Genomic DNA, 18,039 nt, shown 5'->3' with positions numbered 1-18,039 from the left:
AGCAGGTGTTGCCACAACGTTCCATTTCTGCCAAACAAATGATGATACTCTTGGGTCACATGGCCTCCACAGTTCATGTCACACCACTTGCCCGTCTGCATCTACGCACTCCTCAATGGACCCTGGCTACCCAATGGTCCCAAGCGATGGATCCTTGCTCACGTCACATATCTGTAACATCATCTCTTCGTCAGTCTCTGCAATGGTGGTTGACATCCTCAAATCTATCCAGAGGTCTTCTGTTCCATCTACCTCCTCATCAACTTGTCATCACCACCGACGCTTCCCCTTATGCCTGGGGAGCTCATTTGAACGAGTTCCAAACTCAAGGTCTTTGGACGGCCCAGGAAATGAAGCATCATATCAATTTCCTCGAACTCAGAGCGATGTTTTATGCCCTCAAGGCCTTCCAGCATCTTCTCTTCCCTCAAGTCCTCCTGCTATGCACAGACAATCAAGTTGCAATGTACTACATCAACAAGCAGGGAGGGACGGGCTCTCGCAGCTTGTGCCAGGAAGCCCAGAAGATTGGACGTGGGCCACGGATCACCATCTATTCCTGAAAGCTATCTACATTCAGGGAGAACAGAATTCCTTGGCGGACAAGCTCAGCAGAGTTCTCCAGCCTCACGAGTGGACACTTGATCCTGTCACTCTGCAGTCCATCTTCGCTCAGTGGGGCACTCCTCAGATAGACCTCTTTGCAGCTCCTCACAATCACCAGCTGCCCCTATTCTGCTCCAGACTCTACTCTCCTCACCGTCTGGCAGCAGATGCATTTCTCCTCGACTGGTCCAATCTGTTTCTGTATGCTTTCCCTCCTCTGCCTCTCATGTTGAGAACCTTGTTCAAGCTCCAGAGGGAACGAGCCACCATGATTCTGATTGCTCCGAGGTGGCCCAGGCAACATTGGTTCTCCCTTCTACTTCAACTCAGTTCCAGGGAACCTTTTCTTCTTCCACTGTTTCCTTCTCTGCTTATACAGCATCAGGAGACCCTTCTACATCCCAACCTCCAGTCTCTGCACCTGACAGCTTGGTATCTCTCGGGCTGACTTCTCATGATACGCTTTTGTCTCAGCCTGTTCGTTTAATTCTAGATGCCTCCAGGAAACCGGCCACTCTGCAATGTTACCATCAAAAGTGGACACGGTTTTCTTCCTGGTGTCTGCTCCATCATCATGATCCCACTTCCCTTGCAGTGGAGACCTTGTTGGATTATCTTCTTTCTTTGTCTGACTCTGGTCTCAAGTCTTCTTCAGTCAGAGTCCACCTAAGTGCTATTGCGGCGTTTCATGAGCCAGTCCATGGAAAACTCCTCTCAGCTCATCCCTTAGTGTCCAGGTTCATGCGGGGTCTTTTTAATGTGAAACCACCTCTTAAAGCCCCTCCTGTTATCTGGGATCTCAATGTGGTTCTGTCCGCCTTAATGAAGCCTCCATTTGAACCTTTGGCTACCGCTTCTTTTAAGTTTCTTACTTGGAAGGTACTTTTCCTTATTGCTCTCACCTCTGCCAGGAGGGTCAGTGAGCTACATGCATTAGTTGCGGACCCACCTTTTACAGTCTTCCATCATGACAAGGTGGTTCTGCGTACACATCCAATGTTTCTCCCTAAGGTTGTCTCTGAATTCCATCTCAACCAATCCATTGTTCTGCCTGTCTTCTTTCCGAAACCTCACTCGCATGCTGGAGAACAGGCTCTTCATACTTTGGAATGTAAGCGGGCTTTAGCTTACTATTTAGACCGTACTAAGCCCCACAGATCAGCGCCCCAACTCTTTCTGTCCTTTGATCCGAATAAATTGGGACGTCCTGTTTCTAAACGTACGTTGTCTAATTGGCTGGCAGCGTGCATTTCTTTCTGTTATGCTCAGACCGGACTGGCACTGGAAGGTTCGGTCACGGCCCATAGGGTCCGAGCTATGGCAGCATCTGTAGCTTTCCTCCGTTCCACTCCTATTGAGGAAATCTGCAAAGCTGCTACTTGGTCCTCAGTTCATACTTTTACATCTCATTATTGTCTGGATGCATTCTCCAGACGAGATGGACACTTCGGCCAATCTGTTTTGCAAAATTTGTTTTCCTAATGGCCAACCTTCCCTCCATCCCTCTTTTTGTTAGCTTGGAGGTCACCCATCAGTCAAGAATATGCTGCCTGCTTGTCCTGGGATAAAGCACAGTTACTTACCGTAACAGGTGTTATCCAGGGACAGCAGGCAGATATTCTTGCGTCCCACCCACCTCCCCGGGTTGGCTTCTTAGCTGGCTTATCATAACTGGGGACCGCGCGCCTGTGTCGGGCGGGAAGGCACTCGCGCATGCGCGGTGCGGCCTCTAGAACTTTCCAAGTTCTTAGAGTGCAATCACTCTAAAAGTGTCCGTACCGGGGCTCCGTCGGTGCCGTCACCCATCAGTCAAGAATATCTGCCTGCTGTCCCTGGATAACACCTGTTATGGTAAGTAACTGTGCTTTCTACATGCCAGATTCAGCTATGATTAGGAAATATATTGAGGGTGGAAGGCAGAACGATGAGCTTTATGGGCCTTAGTTTGGGGACCTTTCTTGAAGATTACCTGTAATGCCTTGTACCTATGTTTTTCATACCTGTTTATGATATAACACTCTTTGTCTCATTCAACAGCAGCTGTTGGATACAATGAGCTCCCACAAAGGCCTGCTTCTGTGCCTATCTTTCATAAAAGGGACAAGCTTAAAGTAAGGCCAGGTCAAACTCATGTCTACGTCAATACTTTATTCAAACATTCTAAGAATGAAATCAAAGAAAAAAAGCATAGGAGAAGGGAGCTGTCAAAGGATAACCGCTATGATACAGTGATCTCCAGGTACCTTACTCTGGGCTTAGCCATCTCAAAATGATTTTCTTATATCTGACTTATACTCTGCACTGCTCCCAAAGCTCATAGAGTTCCTATGAGCGTCAGGAGCAGCGCGGAGCACTCATAGCGGCTCCCTGCGCTAATAACCGCTGTTGCGGTTTAGTTCATTATAAGGCATTTCTGTCATTATTCTTTTGAGGTAGGTGATAAATTTTAAAACAATTTAACTGTCTGAACTGGCTGTCTGAAAATTGCCCTCACTCAAGGCGTTAAAAGTACCTGTGGTATTCTATAATGCACTTATTTTTAGTTAGATCAGGTGACAAAGTGGATAGACTGTACTTTCAAATCACCCATATATTATTTTCCAGATAAATTTGACTTACACCAAAAGCAGATACTAAGAGCAACTTTTACCAATGGCAGTTTTCACTTTCTCTTTGAAAATTAGGTAAAGGTTCTCTATATACAAAATACTCACAGACTTTAAGCACATATGAGATTCCATAAAACCAATGCAACTTAATATAAGGCATGTAAGCACCAAGATATATACAGTAATACGATTCTAATATAAGGCAGAGAAAGAATGTGTAAAGACAATAACAACCCCTCGTCGTAATCTGCTATTTGAAATGAACAAGTTCAAAACAATAATATTTAAAAGCAGCTCAGGGTTAATTCAAAGAATGCTTATTAATAATTGTGAATCACCTTAATTGATAATAACACAAAGAAAATATACTTCAACTTAAAAAACTGTCTGTTATGGCTCAAATACATGATTTATTTTTTTTTTAAAAGGCATGCACCATAGTGAAAACATGTAAACACCGAAACATATTACTCCCTTAAAAACTAGGCCTGATAAAATGAAACATCCCAGAAAAGCTATCTTTATTTGTGGTGTGCTATAAACAAAGTGCAACCAACAGATTAGAAAATATCATGCAAGGAGAAAGGAAGGACTTTTAGGAACTGCAAAAAAAATGTAAAAATAACTTTATGTGACTTACCGCCCCCCCCCCCCCCCTTTTTTACAAAACGGCGATAGCGGTTTTTAGCGCAGGCCAGTGCACTGAATGCTCTGCGCTGCTCCCAACGCTCATAGGAACTCTATATGAGTGTTGAGAGCAGTGCAGAGTATTCAGCGTGCCAGCCTGCGCTAAAAACCACTTTCGTGGTTTTGCAAAAGAGGAGGGGTTACCCTTATTGCTATACACTAAAGGGGAAATTCTACAAATGGCGCCTAAACCTAGGTGCTAGTAGGCACCCTACTGACACCTAAGTTAATTGAGAAACACCATTTAAAACAGTAAAAAATGCTAAAAATAAAGCACCTTCTGGGTGCTATAGGCCTCTAAACATCAAAGTAGGCCAATGCCGGAAGTGGTGTTAGGCAGCCTAAAGCGCCATTGTAGGAGTGATTTTCGCAAAGATAGTGCCGGAAATGTAGGCTTGGCTTTAAAACCCTGGCCCACATTTCTGGCACCTATCTTTGCCGGGGGATGCCAAAAATAGTGCACACGGCTTGTTGGTTCATCTGATTGTAGCAGGGGAAACTCCGATTAGCTGAGCCGGCAGGAATTCCCAAAGCCACAGTTGTTATAATCGTATGTTATAGAATATGTCCAATCTGCACACAACTTAGGTGCAGGCATTTAGGCCTGGTTTTAGCTAGTGTTAGCTGACCTAAACACCCTGTTTCCCTGAAAATAAGACCTACTCCTGAAAATAAGCCCTAGCATGATTTTTAAAGATGCTCCTAATATAAGCTCTATCCCCAAAATAAGCCCTAGTTAAGATCGACCCCTGAAGCCCCCCTCCCAAATGTACCCAATACTCCCTGACTCCATCCCTGATACTAGTGCTGCCTGATTTATTAAAAAAAACTTGGACTCGTTGATTCAGCAACCCCCACGCCTGCTGCTTAAGGAGGCCTCGGAGCAGAGGTATGTCGGTCTCACAGTGGGAGGGTCAGTGGGGTTCTGCTGCACAAGGGGATGGATGAGAGGTGAGGAAAGATGCTGCACATGGGGTGGGGGGAGAGGAAAGAAGAAGAATTAGGGTGGAGGAGAGGAAGGGAAAAATAATTGATGTACATGAAAAAAAATAAGACAAAAATACCTATAGCTAGAATTGAATGCTCGTTATTATATACTTCTATCAATCGCATTCAGGTATACAACAGCATACAAAAAAGACACAGCCTATTAATTTATTATAGGTTAACTAGTGGAGAATAGACCTCAGCTGATCTGACGTGACACTGGGGTCTTTTCTCCACTAGTTAACCTATAACTAATTAATAGGCTGTGTCTTTTTTGTATGCTGTTGTATACCTGAATGCGACTGATAGAAGTACATGAGAAAAATAAGACATCCCCGAAAGTGCATTTTTTGGACCCAAAATTAATATAAGACACTATCTTATTTTTGGGAAACATGGTAGGTGCACCTAAAAGTTATGTGGCACACAGGCACTTAGCGCCATTCTATAAAAGATATGCGCACCTTGTAGAATCAGGTAAATGCCATTCTAGTCGGTGCCAATTTTGTAGGTACCATAAAGAATCAGGCCTTCAATGTTTTCTAAACACTACTTTACATATTGGCATATAGGTGCATATATGTGCACCCTTGCACCTGTATGCTAGCCTTCTAAGCATTTACACAAGCAATGGGTGCTTAAATGTTAGTGTCTAGTTTATAGGATTACCCGTTAAGGGTGAATACAGTTTAGCAAATAGGTCTCTAAGAGATGATAATAAATAGGACTAATAGCAGAAAAATATCTTTTTACTATCCTGTACCTTTGTGATCATTTTTCTTTTTCAGTGCTATTGGAAATATGAAAATAACTGAAGTTGATCCAAATGGTCTTTGTGTGAGGGTTTCGAATACTTCTGAGAGGGAAGATGACATTGGAGATTATATTCTCCAGCAGAATGTTGGTGGCCATCCAGTGACCAAATATAGATTTCCACCTAAGATCAGAGTAAAAGCACAGACCACGGTCACAGTGAGTTAAAAATATTCACGATATTTCAGTATTACTGTAGCATGCGCTGGTATTGTGTAGGAGAAATTTCTAGCAATTATCTTTTCTACTCATTACTAAACTAAACTAAACCTTAAATTTATATACCGCATCCTCTCCATGCAAGTGGAGCTCGGCACGGTTTACAAGAACTTAAAATATAAGAAGAGAAAGGTTTACATGAGCTTATATATAGAATGGAAGAGTAAGGGGGAAAATAGAATTACATGTTAGAGAAGAGCCAAGTTTTCTGTTGCTTGCGGAATAGTTGGAGAGAGCCCAGGTTCCGCAATGGGATAGTAAGGTCGTTCAAGAGCCCTGTGATTTTGAAGAGAAGAGATTTTCCCAGTTTACTTGCATAGAGAATACCGTGTAGAGAGGGGAAGGATAGTTTATATCTTTGGGCGGGTCTGGTGGAGTCATTAGCACCATTCCTTCTGTTTTACATTTGACTCTTGTGAATTATTTCTTCTTTTCATTTAGAAAGTGTGCCTAAGCATTTCATCTGAATAATACTGTGGAAAACACAGTATGATCCAAATCCTACTGATGTTTTGCACCTATTTATGGTTGCTTACTATGTACGAGATGAACCAGATGTATGATGAATGTAAGTTATCATTCATTCTTCAAGCTGATGCCAAGTTCATTCTGCAGGTTTGATTGTATGATTAGTATATCAGCTCTCAGGGACCAGTTTGTGTTTAGTCTATTTTGAGCTGCTCACTACATCTGTGCAGGATGCAGGATTGTAATTGTATAATTGGAGGCTCAGTTGATGGGCTTGTGTTTTTATTGTAGTAGTAACCTTATAGCAGGACCCCTTTTATAAAGATAATATGCACCTATGGGAATTTATAAAACTGTCTCTTGCGGAACGATAGACTTATGTTATGAGGTGGTTTTGATACAAGGATCCGAGTATCCTGAATAGACAGTGTGGAGTTAGAAGTCTGGATAGACTTGAATCTAACAGAGCTTTCACAGGTGATAAATTCCATGGCATCTAATAAGGCTCCCGGGCCGGATGGGCTTACTGTGGAGTTCTATAAAGAATTTCAGGATGTGCTTAACCCTTACTATCTACGTTTTCTTCTTTCCGTCATTGAATCGGGTCAAATACATGGATCATTTACTGAAGCCCATATCATAGTCCTCCCAAAACCAGAAAAAAATCCTCGCTCTATTTCAAATTACAGGCCTTTATCTCTCATAAACGTAGACGCAAAGATTTATGCTAAACTTCTTTCAAATAGGCTGCAAGGTGTTATAGCCAAACTAATCAGTTCGGATCAAAGTGGTTTTATTAATGGGAGGCTCGCCACGGACAACTCAAGAACTTTTTCACACATCATTGCACAATCTCAGGACCGCCGCCAAGACCTTATTGCGGTGGGGCTAGATGCAGAGAAGGCCTTTGATCGTGTCGAATGGGGTTTCTTATTTAAAGTGTTGGATTGGTATGGATTCTCTGCAGATTTCATCAAGAAGATCAGAATACTCTACTCATTCCCATCTACAAGAACATATATAAATGGAACGTTGTCATCCACATTCCACCCTTCCCGTGGCACTCGTCAAGGATGCCCGTTATCCCCTTTGCTGTTTGATCTGGTATTGGAACCCCTACTAATTTCGATCCGTGACAATAAATCCATTGTAGGGTTCAAGCTAAGAGACACTCAGACTAAAATCTCGGCGTATGCTGACGACATACTCCTCTACATTTCTCCTGCTTCGTTCCCACATCTATTAACTTCGATCCGGCAATACTCAGACATCTCCGGATATAAATTGAATATGAGCAAGACACTGGTCATGCCTCTCAACTGCCCAGAAGTTAAGCCTGAGGTGGAAAAGTTTGGAGTTCAATGGTCTGCCACAAAAATGAAATACCTAGGTGTCTTTTTTGGACCCTCATTAGAAGAAACTACTCAACTCAATATTGAATACTTACTAATGATTGCTCGACACACAACATCAGTCTGGTCTCCGCTAAAACTATCATGGTGGGGCAGATTAGAGTCGGTGCGCATGATGATTGTTCCAAAAATCAATTACGTATTGAACATGCTGCCGTTCTTTTTGCCTCGCTCCTTCTACAACACCTTGGACTCTATTCTCACACAATTTATATGGAATAAGAAGCAGCCTCGTATTGCTCTCAAAAAATTGAAATTGACAAAGGAAGAAGGTGGGGTGAATTTCCCTGATTTTTATAAATACCACAGTGCCTTTATTATCCGACAATGGACTCATGGCCACATTGATAACAGTCATATGGTTAAGCCAAGATGGATTGACATGGAAAATTCCTTGTATGGCGTGTTCCGAATGAAATTCCTGCCTGGCCACACTCTGTCTCGTCGGGATAAAGATGATTACATTCTTCTGTCATATAAATCTGCCCTTCAGGTCCTTGAATCCACCATGTCCCACAGATGGGAACAATCTGCTCTCCTGCCGATTTGGAACAATCAGAGGTTTTTGATCCAATCTGAATCTTTTCTTTGGCCCCTGTGGCGGCAGAGGGGCATTGAGACAGTTGGGGATTTGACAAATTCCAAGGGATGGATGTCCTTTCAAGAGCTGTCAGATACTTGGGGTCTCCCTAAAACACAGCTCTATGCTTGGATACAGCTCAATCATTGCTTACGCGCTGCTATTCCGGATCTGATGTCTCTGGCAGGGAAACCGAGCCTAAGTTCTTATTTAGAAAAACCTACAATATTCACCAGCAAAGCCTCATTTTGGTATAAGATGATCAAATCGACACCAGTTAATGAACCTCTGTCCTCCGAAATAAAGTGGCAGCATGTGTTGAACTTACCCTCGGACGCCATTGATTGGTGCTCCGTCTGGTTAACCATACATAAATCCATTAGATCTGCTTCAGTACCACAGTCCATTTTCTTTTTGATGCACCGTGCTGTTTGGACTCCCTCCTTATCCCACAAAATAGACCCCTCATCTTCATCTAATTGTTGGTCATGTGATAGTGTTAATGGATCCTTGGAACATTTGTTGTTCAATTGTAAACACCTGGCTATTTATTGGAACAAGGTATGGGATACTATTTGTACTATTTTAGATATCTCTGAACCATTAACAATCAGAATTCTGATTTTAATGTCTCATGGTCTGTCCTTGCCTATAGATAAACACAAAGGACACCTTCTGACTATTATGTTGTCTCTTGCGATTCAAAATGTATTGTTTTGCTGGAAAAATCTAGATAAGGTCGAATACCACGCTTGGTGGAATACTATATGTCTCCATGGTAAATATGAACAAGTGTTAGCGGAAAAAAGGAATGCTCTTGGCAAATATAAATCTGTTTGGTCTCCCATACAACATTACTGTTCGACTGTTTAAATTTGTACTAACTCTCTTTTTATTACGTACATATATTTCTGGAGAAATGATGATATGCTTATATGTCATACTATTAAACTAACATGTATTATTCCTACAAATTTTGCATAACTGCATACTAGAAGCATAACTTTAACGATTATGTTTTATGTGCTTGGACCATGTACTTTGCAATTATTTTTTCTGTTTGTTTTATTCCTTTGTATTGTGTTTTCCAAAAATTAATAAAACACTTTGAACTTAAAAAAAAAAGAAGTCTGGATAGAAAGTGACGGGCATCTGCGGCATGGATTTTAAATATGAGCAGAAGAATTGTATAAGTGATACGATGAGAAATGGGGAGCCAGTGTGCAGCCTTTAGAAGGGAGATGGAGTGATCGAACTAGCCTGTGATTAATGTGATGGCTGTGTTTAGAAGTTTTGAAGCCTTGGTATATAGAATTACAGTAGTTGAGATTATTTTTTACCAGAGAATACACAAAGACATTAAAAGGTGGGGGTTGAAGAAGAGTACGTAGAGAGTGGATGAGTCATAATTTATAAATGGTACACTGATATACTGTACTGATGATATCTGGGGTATAAAGGATAGTGAGGAGTCCAAAATGACTCCTAGGCCTAGATGCACTAAAATCGTCCTTAAAATTTTGTGGGTCGCTGTAGGGCTGACAAATTGTCTGATTTCAAAACAGCAATCGATGTTCAAATGGCTTCCCATGCAAATAAGCTTTGTGAAGGTCTGCTGTAATCCCACCCCATCAGTTGTTGAACAAGCGACTATGACACATGTGCAGAGCCAGCAGGGGAAGTCCAAACAGCTGAGCGACGGGGGAAGCCCTGAAGTAGCCTCCTGCTGCTCAGCTGTTTGGGGCGGGAAGACTTTTATTTATTTATTTATTTTTTTATGGGCATAGATATGCAAGTGTATCTGTCCCTATTAAAAAAAGAGTCATGCTCCCCCCCCCTGATGGTGCCCCCCCAAAAAGAGAGGCAGGAGGGATACCCACTCCTTTCTGCCTCAGAAACCCAGACCCACCCCCCTGAAAAGATCATCAGCAGGAGGGATGCCCACTCCCTCCCGCCTCGGCCACCCGGACACTCAGACACACACCCACACTCAACTCTCCCCCAGATATCCGGATCCCACCACCACCATAACAAAGATCTTCAGCAGAAGAGATGCCCACTCCTTCCTGCTTCAGTTATGTAACTAGTAGAGTGGACGAGTAGCTTCCCCATGTGCCTGAGAATCTGGGGAACTTGGTTTCATTTCAAAAAATACCCTTATAAAATGTCATTTCAATTTTCTTAGTCCAAGTTATCCAGAGGTGTAAATCTACTATGAATAGCTCCTGAACTTAAATCCTTTTTAGTTACTATCAAAGGGGCTGAACCTCAGATCCCCATGTGTTGTATGTGTTTTACAGTCACACTAGAAAGGGAATTAACCTCACTGGCTCATGCTCCCCTCCTGCCCTGTTGTTAATCAAAAATACTTATAGTTCTTAAACCTATAGTTCTTAAAACAGGGATTTAACTTTTAGATCCCGGGCAGGGTTTGTTGAACTTGGTTTCATTCCCATCGCAGCTCTTAACCCTTCATTGCCCCAGGTACAAAATAAGTATTTGTTTATAATTTGAAGACCACTTTGTTACCACAGAAAGACAATATATCAAATCCCATCCCATGGTGTTTACATATGTAAATACCAATTTTACATTGCAACTATTTACATTTGTAGATGTCATGCATTGCAAAGATTCCATGGGGGCCATGGTTTGGGCAGTCCTACATATTCTGGGTGTGGTATGAGCAGATAAATATATACTGTATATATATATATATATATATATTATTTTTTTTCCAAAGTTTTGCAAAGGAATACACATATATTTTAAAGAATTTCCAAACTGGTGTTTGTGCTTAACACTCTTATATGTAAAATGTCCTTAAAAGGATTTTTAAAACTCCCTTTAGGCACTTGTTTCATTAATTGGCTGCTATTCTCTATGAAATTTTGTGAGAATATAGCTATTCTACATATATGTGCCAGTGTTTAAAGATAAAGGTAGCAAATTCATCACCTGTGCATATAAGTGTATGGAAGGTAATTTTCAGCATATATAACCCCTCCCCCCATGCATTAAACTATGCTGGATAACCAGAGCATGTGTACTTTTATGTGACCCAGGTATAGATGTGTTCTGGGATAGGATTTGAGCAGAGTATAGGCAGAAAAAGGATCACACATGTACTTTATAAATATACATGATCAGTACTTTACACATTAACAGCTGCTTCCAAGCAATTTTTGCAAGATCTGTGCAGGTATTTTATAAGACACATAAGGGGAACTTCTATAATGACGATAAAAGTTAGGTGCCAAATCTGTTCTAGAATACTAGTTTAAGTCCGCAATTATTCCAAACTGTAGCCATGACCATTTACGCCATATCTATGGCACCTAAAAGCAGCTGTTGGATGTGTAAATGCAACTGTTCTATAAAGTACGTGCAGGAATGGTCAGAACAACCGTGACACGCCCATGCCCCTCCCACGTTAATGTCCCCTTTGTAGTTGCGCAATATAGAATGTAGGAATTCAGGGCTTGATTCTAAAAACTGTGTCCCGATTATAAATGGCGTTAGCGTCCTACTGCCATCTTATGGACCAATCAGGATGCATGATTTTTTTTTTTTTTTAATTGATGGGGTGAAGGATGCCTACAATGTAGGAATTGTTTGCACGTGTATGGAGACATCTAGGCTTGCCTATGAACACCTAAAGCCGGTATAGGCGTGCTTTACACTGGAAGTGGCCGTAGGCAGTCATAGGTCATAGGTGCTTCTCATAGGCACAAGTCACATGCCTTAAATGTAGGCCTGTAAAATGCTGACCTATATTTAAGGCATCTATATAGAAGAAAATAGACACAATTTTGGACACGGCGCCTACTGGTAATTAACATGTGGTAGGCACCCGTTTGCAGGCACCTACCTCAGCAGGCGCCATTTCCAGAATCAGGCCCTAAGTATACAGAATAGGGGTATAAATCAGTTACATGCACAATTGCTAATTAGTGCCAGTAATGATCGTTAGCACTTCTCTCTTAATTAAGGGATGATTTAGCACCAATTAGCTAATTATGTTATGGTGCGTAACTGACAAGAACAAAAAAACTTGTGGAGAAGGCGATGTTCAAGATGCAGGCTTTATTAAAATCACAATAAAATAATCCACATAAAAATATCTAGGACCCAAAACATTAGGAGCTGGTATGTAACTGACCCTATTCTGTAACTGGGCACACAATTGCACCCCTAAATTTAGGTAATGTTTATAGAATATAGGAGACAGATTCTTTTTTGGGCGCTAACCCCCAAGGTGGACCCTAGCATCTGGTAACTGTGATTCAGGTTATTCTTCCCAATGTGCATCACTTTGCATTTGTCCACATTAAATTTCATCTGCCATTTGAACGCCCGGTCTTCCAATTTCCTAAGGTCCGCCCAGTGGCGTACCAAGGGACAGAGGGGGTGCGCAGACTGCTCTGGGTGCATGCCCTAGAGGGGTGCACAGCCAGCACGGTCCAGAACCTCCTGGGATCTGCACCTCAGCGCAGCTGCCAGCCCACCCCCACGGCCAAGATAAAGACTAAGAAGCCAGAGGGAGCGGTGAAAGTGCACTTTAAGGAATGCCCTCCCGATCTGGCTCTATCCCACCCCCCTTTGTGACGCTACCGGACAGTGTTCTCAGCCATTGGTCACCAGTGGGGCTAACGTAAAGTGACCGGCTTGGCCGACCTTGCATAGGCGCTGCAGCCCCATGTTCTCGGCCAGGTGAGTCCCATGCAGGGGAAGGATTGGAATGCTGCTTCCATTGAAAGAGGGCGGAGGTTGTAGCATTGATCTTAGACTGATCGTCTTCTCCCCCCCCTTAGCTAGTAACGGGTTAAAATAGGTCCTTTACCAAAGTGGTGAAGGTGTTTGGCAGGAGCCAGGCGCTAAGAGACCTGGCTTTGCGTTCCTGGTGTGCATGGTAAAAATCAGAGTAATTGATGTTTCACCACTATCCCTTTACAAGCACAGTACAGAGAGACATTCCATGAGGATATACCGGGAATTACAAGGCAGGATGCGTGGAAACAAGTCCCAAAACAGCAAGAACCATCCCCCACTCCCGAATCCAGCCCCCACACCTCACGAGTCAGCTAATGCCCAGATTGCCAACAACCTCTGTCATAAACTCGGAACCTCATAATCTACCCCAATCGCGGTTCCTCCCCCGCCTCCTCCCTTCCCATCAAGAACAACCGTACAAAGATTAATTCAAGCTGCCCTTAGATCCATCCCTCCCTGGCGATTGAAGCTTCATAAACCTAAGCATGAAGAGTTAAAGACCTGGTGATGGTCTCCGAGAATCTACTTTAACGTGTAAGGGATTTCTACAACCCAGCCCCTTCACTCCAGTTCCCCTGATTCTTCCTCCTCCCCCCCCCCTCCTGGCCCGGACTTCTTTGCTCCAGTCCAGTGGCATAACAAGGGCGGGAAGGGGGGGTGTCAAAAAATGATGGGCCACAGGTATCACTTGGCGTCACCACACCATATGCCCCCTCTTTCCTGCTGCTTAGGCACCCCACCACTTGGGTGCCCCCTACATACCTCTTGAAATGTTTGCCAGAATGAGCACCACCTACTACTCATGCCGGCATCGGCTCCCTTCTGACATCATGATCTGGTTCCACAACCAAGAAGTGACATCAGAAGGGAGCCGACATCGGCGCAAGCTGTAAGTGGAAGATGTTGCTCACTCCGGCGAACATTTAAAGAGGTATGTAGGAGGCAGAGAAAAGAAGAGGTGCTGGTTCACTCTGTGAAGATGGTGCCCAGGGTGGTCCAGATACAGAGATTTCAAGTAGGCATGGCAGGGGCATAGTAGGTGTGTTTAGGCATGCCTAACAAATAGACATGGATCTCCAATTTTAGAAGTCTTATTCTGAATTCCCCCAACACTCACCCCAACATCAGGGGAAATCACCCACTCCCCTAGCAGCCCCACCACCCAGCTCTTACTGCAGCTTTTTCTGGTGGACTAGCAAGGAGAATAATTGCTTCTATTTCATCAAATGCCCAGCTTCAAAATGGCACCTCTGGCCTCTAGCAATAGTCTTGTGGTATTACTAGGACTCAAGCTGCCAAATAAGGGCACAGGATTGGGGTGGAGAGGTCTATAATAATGTTGGACAGGGAGGTATAGGGAGTTGGAGGCTGTTATGATGCCAGCGGTGATGCGTCTGTCATGGTGTCAAAGGGATATCCTGGAAACCCTCACTGAGAACTCAAGACACTTTTTAATTCTTTTTATACATGGCTGCTCCTGGACGTGCTGAGAAATACACAGTTCAGCAGACCCTATTGTAAAATATAGGGGGAACTGAGCAGATCCTGTCCTGGACATCTCAGTTCTCTTCTCCATAGTCTACCTAAAGCGGGATTTCTAGGCGACTTATATCTTTATAAATGGGTACCTCCTTGCTCTCTAAATCTAGGTGACGTATTATAAAATTGTCCTAATAGTGAAGCTGCTCTTTTTGTGCACATTTTCTTAAAATGCTTACTTCCAATGCACATGTTAGAAAATATATATATTTTGCAAAAGGCTCTGGGGTTAATAATCAAAAAAAAAAACATCTAAAAAGTGTCCTAAATGGCTGCTTGGATAATCAAAAAGCCTGATCGTCCAAGTACCCATAACCAAAGCTGGTTTTTAGACGTATCTAAAAACAGCTTAGGCCTTTTCCCTGCCACTAAACACACAGAGAGAAAAGAGGTGTGTTTAGAGGAGGGGAAAGGGCGGGCAGTGGGTGGGAGGTGGGCCGACCTACACCTAGGCATACAACAGGTATAACCAAAACATTAACAGGTTGCCTAGTCGGCACTTAGACCTTTTTGACTTAGACAAAGTCAAACCAGGTCTAAGTGCCGATGGCTCCTCATTCGCCTAAAAGCCCTTCTGTTGGATGTTTGGGGCTTAGGCGTTTTTTTGGTTCATTATGGCCAAAAAGTGTAGACTTCGTGGGGGTGTTCTTTTAGACGTAGTGGTGATCTGGGCGTTTAGTAGAGGCAGGCCATAATCAAAACAAGAACGTTTGTTTTGGTTATGGACACTTTCCCTGCTTCTGCTTTGAACGTTTAAGGACTTAGGCCAAAAAGGGACTTAGACGTTTTTTTTTATTATGCCCCTCCACGTGTTCAGTGAGCTTTTTGTAAAATAGGCTGGAAACTGTGAACATCCCATCTTCAGTGTTCCATAGCTAATCAACAAGCCCTATGCAAAATTGGACTTTAAAGTGTGACCACCAGCTGAGGTCATCACCTAGTTAAATCCAAAGACAAATAACATAGCCATTAAAAATTCTTACACCCATGGATACGAGAGCTGATCTGTGTGTTGACTGAAAATCATCTAAAACAACAATGTTTTGATATACCTCAAGGTGATATTGAAAGAATATAAGCATATTAATTTTTTTTTCTTGTGTTGTTGCAGGTGTGGGCTGCCATAGCAAATATGTTCCATAATCCTCCAACAGAATTTGTCTGGAAGGAGCAGAATATGTTTGGAACCGGAACAGAATACACAACTATTCTATGTAAACCGAATGGGCATGTCAGTATTCTGCATCCTGATATTTGCTAAGTTTTGATAGAACCTTTTATTAGCTAAATAATGAATTAATAATATTTTTCAGAATACTGGCAGTAATGTAGTCTGATACGAGAGGCATTCAATAATTTATCTACCTCTCTAGGAAAAAATACAGTTTACAAAAACTTATTGTTTTATTTTTCAATATAGTCCCCTGATAGCTCCATAGACTTCATCCACTTCAAAGGCAGATGAACGCTTTTTTGTTGGGGGGGGGCCCGCAAGCTCCGCCCCAGATCCCGCCCCATCTCTGCCCCAGACCCCACCCCCATAATAGTACTACTGTAATTGTAATACCATTTTTTCCATTCATTTTTCATATATACACACAATATTATCTTATTAACAATACATAATGGTTAACCACAAAATTAAACTATGCAAAGCACATTGTATGTTTCTCAACATTCATTCCTACCAGAACACCTGGGCTTGGTCACACATGCAGAACACAGATAACCCCTATGCAAATACAGGCCCACAAACTAAAAGTGCTAATGTATACAAACAAAACGCTAAGATGCAAGACTGCATGCAGTACAACCCCCAGAGAAATAGAAACAAATGCATTTCTTCCTGAACAGTGCAAAATATAGACAACAGATGTAATTTCTCAAAACATTTGTTGCCTGGTGATTTTGCTTTTCAAACCATCTTTCTCAGTCTCTGGCTGCACTTCCTTCTTTCTGTGCTCTTAACTGTGTTTCCAGGGCCACCTTATCCTTTTGCTGTTTTTCTCTCCTTCACTTTCTGCCATACATCCGTCTTAAGCATTAACTTTTAACATTCAACTTTCATCCTTTTTTCCTACTTTCTTTTCAAAATCTACTTTTCATCCTTTTTTTCTACTTTCTTTTCAAAATCTACTTTTCATCCTTTTTTTCTACTTTCTTTTCAAAATCTACTTTTCCATTCCTTCCCTTCCCATCTATCCATGTGTACCATCTTCTTCCTCTTTCTTCTCCCCTACTCCCATCTATCCATAAAAAGCATTTCTTCTTATCTCTTCCCTGTTGCACCCATTGCTGTGCACATCTCCTCCCTCTGTCTCCCCTTTCTCTCCATCCCTATGCACCATCTTATCCCTCTCCCATGGTCAGACATCTCTGTCTTCCTCCTTTCCCCTCTTATGGTCTGGCATCTTTCTCCTCTCCTTCCCACAGCCTGGAATCTCTCTCCTCTCCCATGGTCTGGCATCTCTCTCTCTCTTTCCCTTCCTCTTCCCAAGGTCTAACAGCTCTCTCCTCTCCTTTCTGCAGTCTGGCATCTCTCTTTCTCCTTCCCATTCCAGTAGTCTGACATCTCTCCCTTCTTTGAGTCATCTCTCCTCCCTCCCAGTGTGACATTTCTTCCTCCCTCCTCTCCACCATTATTATGTCCAATATTTCTCCCTCTTTCTTCCTTTCCCCATATACATAATCTCTCTTTCCCTTTCCCTCTCATGCCACACACCTATGTACAATTCTCTGTTCCTGTCCCCCTCCCCCACCGGCAGCATTTATTTCTCTCCTTTCTCACTACTATACCTGTGTAGTATCTTTCTTCCCCCCCCAGCCCATGCATTTGTCCTTCCCAATCTTCTCTCAGTATGTGCAGTATCTGTCTTTTCCAACCCCTTGAGCATCTGTCCTCCCTGCCATTGTAATGAAAAAGCAGCACACCCGCCAAGTTTTCCTCATCTTTTCTCCTAGATCGACTCCCATCATTGTGTTGGTAAAACTCACCCCGGTTGTGGTTGTCTTGTGTGGCATGAACTCCAGAAGCAAAAGTTCTTTATCATCCCAGAAGACAGCTGCTATGATTTTGCTTACAGATTTTTCTATCTTGACCTTTTTGGGGAGGGGGTAATTTGTGTTTCCACTGCATTGACTCCATTTTGGACTCAGGATCGCTGTGATAAGACCCAAGTCTCATCTCCAGTCAGTAAATGATGAAAAAAATTCACTTGGGGCTCCTTTTACTAAGGTGCGCTAGCATTTTTAGCGCATCATGAAATTATCACACGCGGCAATGTAGTGCGCGCTATTCCACACATTAAAGCCCTAGTGCACCTTAGTAAAAGGAGCCCTTGGTCTT

The 18,039-nt window shown here is 42.7% G+C and overlaps 1 protein-coding gene across 8 annotated transcripts in view; it reads left to right on the top strand.

Moving 5' to 3' along the window:
- LMNTD1 (lamin tail domain containing 1) overlaps positions 1–18,039 on the top strand; it is a 475,792-nt gene that overhangs the window by 342,220 nt on the left and 115,533 nt on the right. For 7 of the 8 annotated variants that reach the window (XR_004540206.1, XM_033953392.1, XM_033953396.1 and 4 more), the window contains 3 exons: positions 2,644–2,845; positions 5,678–5,861; positions 15,805–15,924. Coding sequence is in view for 7 of the 8 variants with exons in the window: in XM_033953392.1 (XP_033809283.1) it covers positions 2,644–2,845; positions 5,678–5,861; positions 15,805–15,924 (506 nt within the window). In the remaining variant the exon portion in view is untranslated. The remainder of the gene's footprint in view (positions 1–2,643; positions 2,846–5,677; positions 5,862–15,804; positions 15,925–18,039) is intronic. The other variant, XM_033953391.1, reaches the window with a different exon arrangement.

This window comes from Geotrypetes seraphini, chromosome 7 (assembly GCF_902459505.1).
Source record: "Geotrypetes seraphini chromosome 7, aGeoSer1.1, whole genome shotgun sequence".
Taxonomy (NCBI): domain Eukaryota; kingdom Metazoa; phylum Chordata; class Amphibia; order Gymnophiona; family Dermophiidae; genus Geotrypetes; species Geotrypetes seraphini.
Note: the sequence above shows the minus strand (reverse complement) of the source record. Positions and strands in the feature narration are given on the sequence as shown.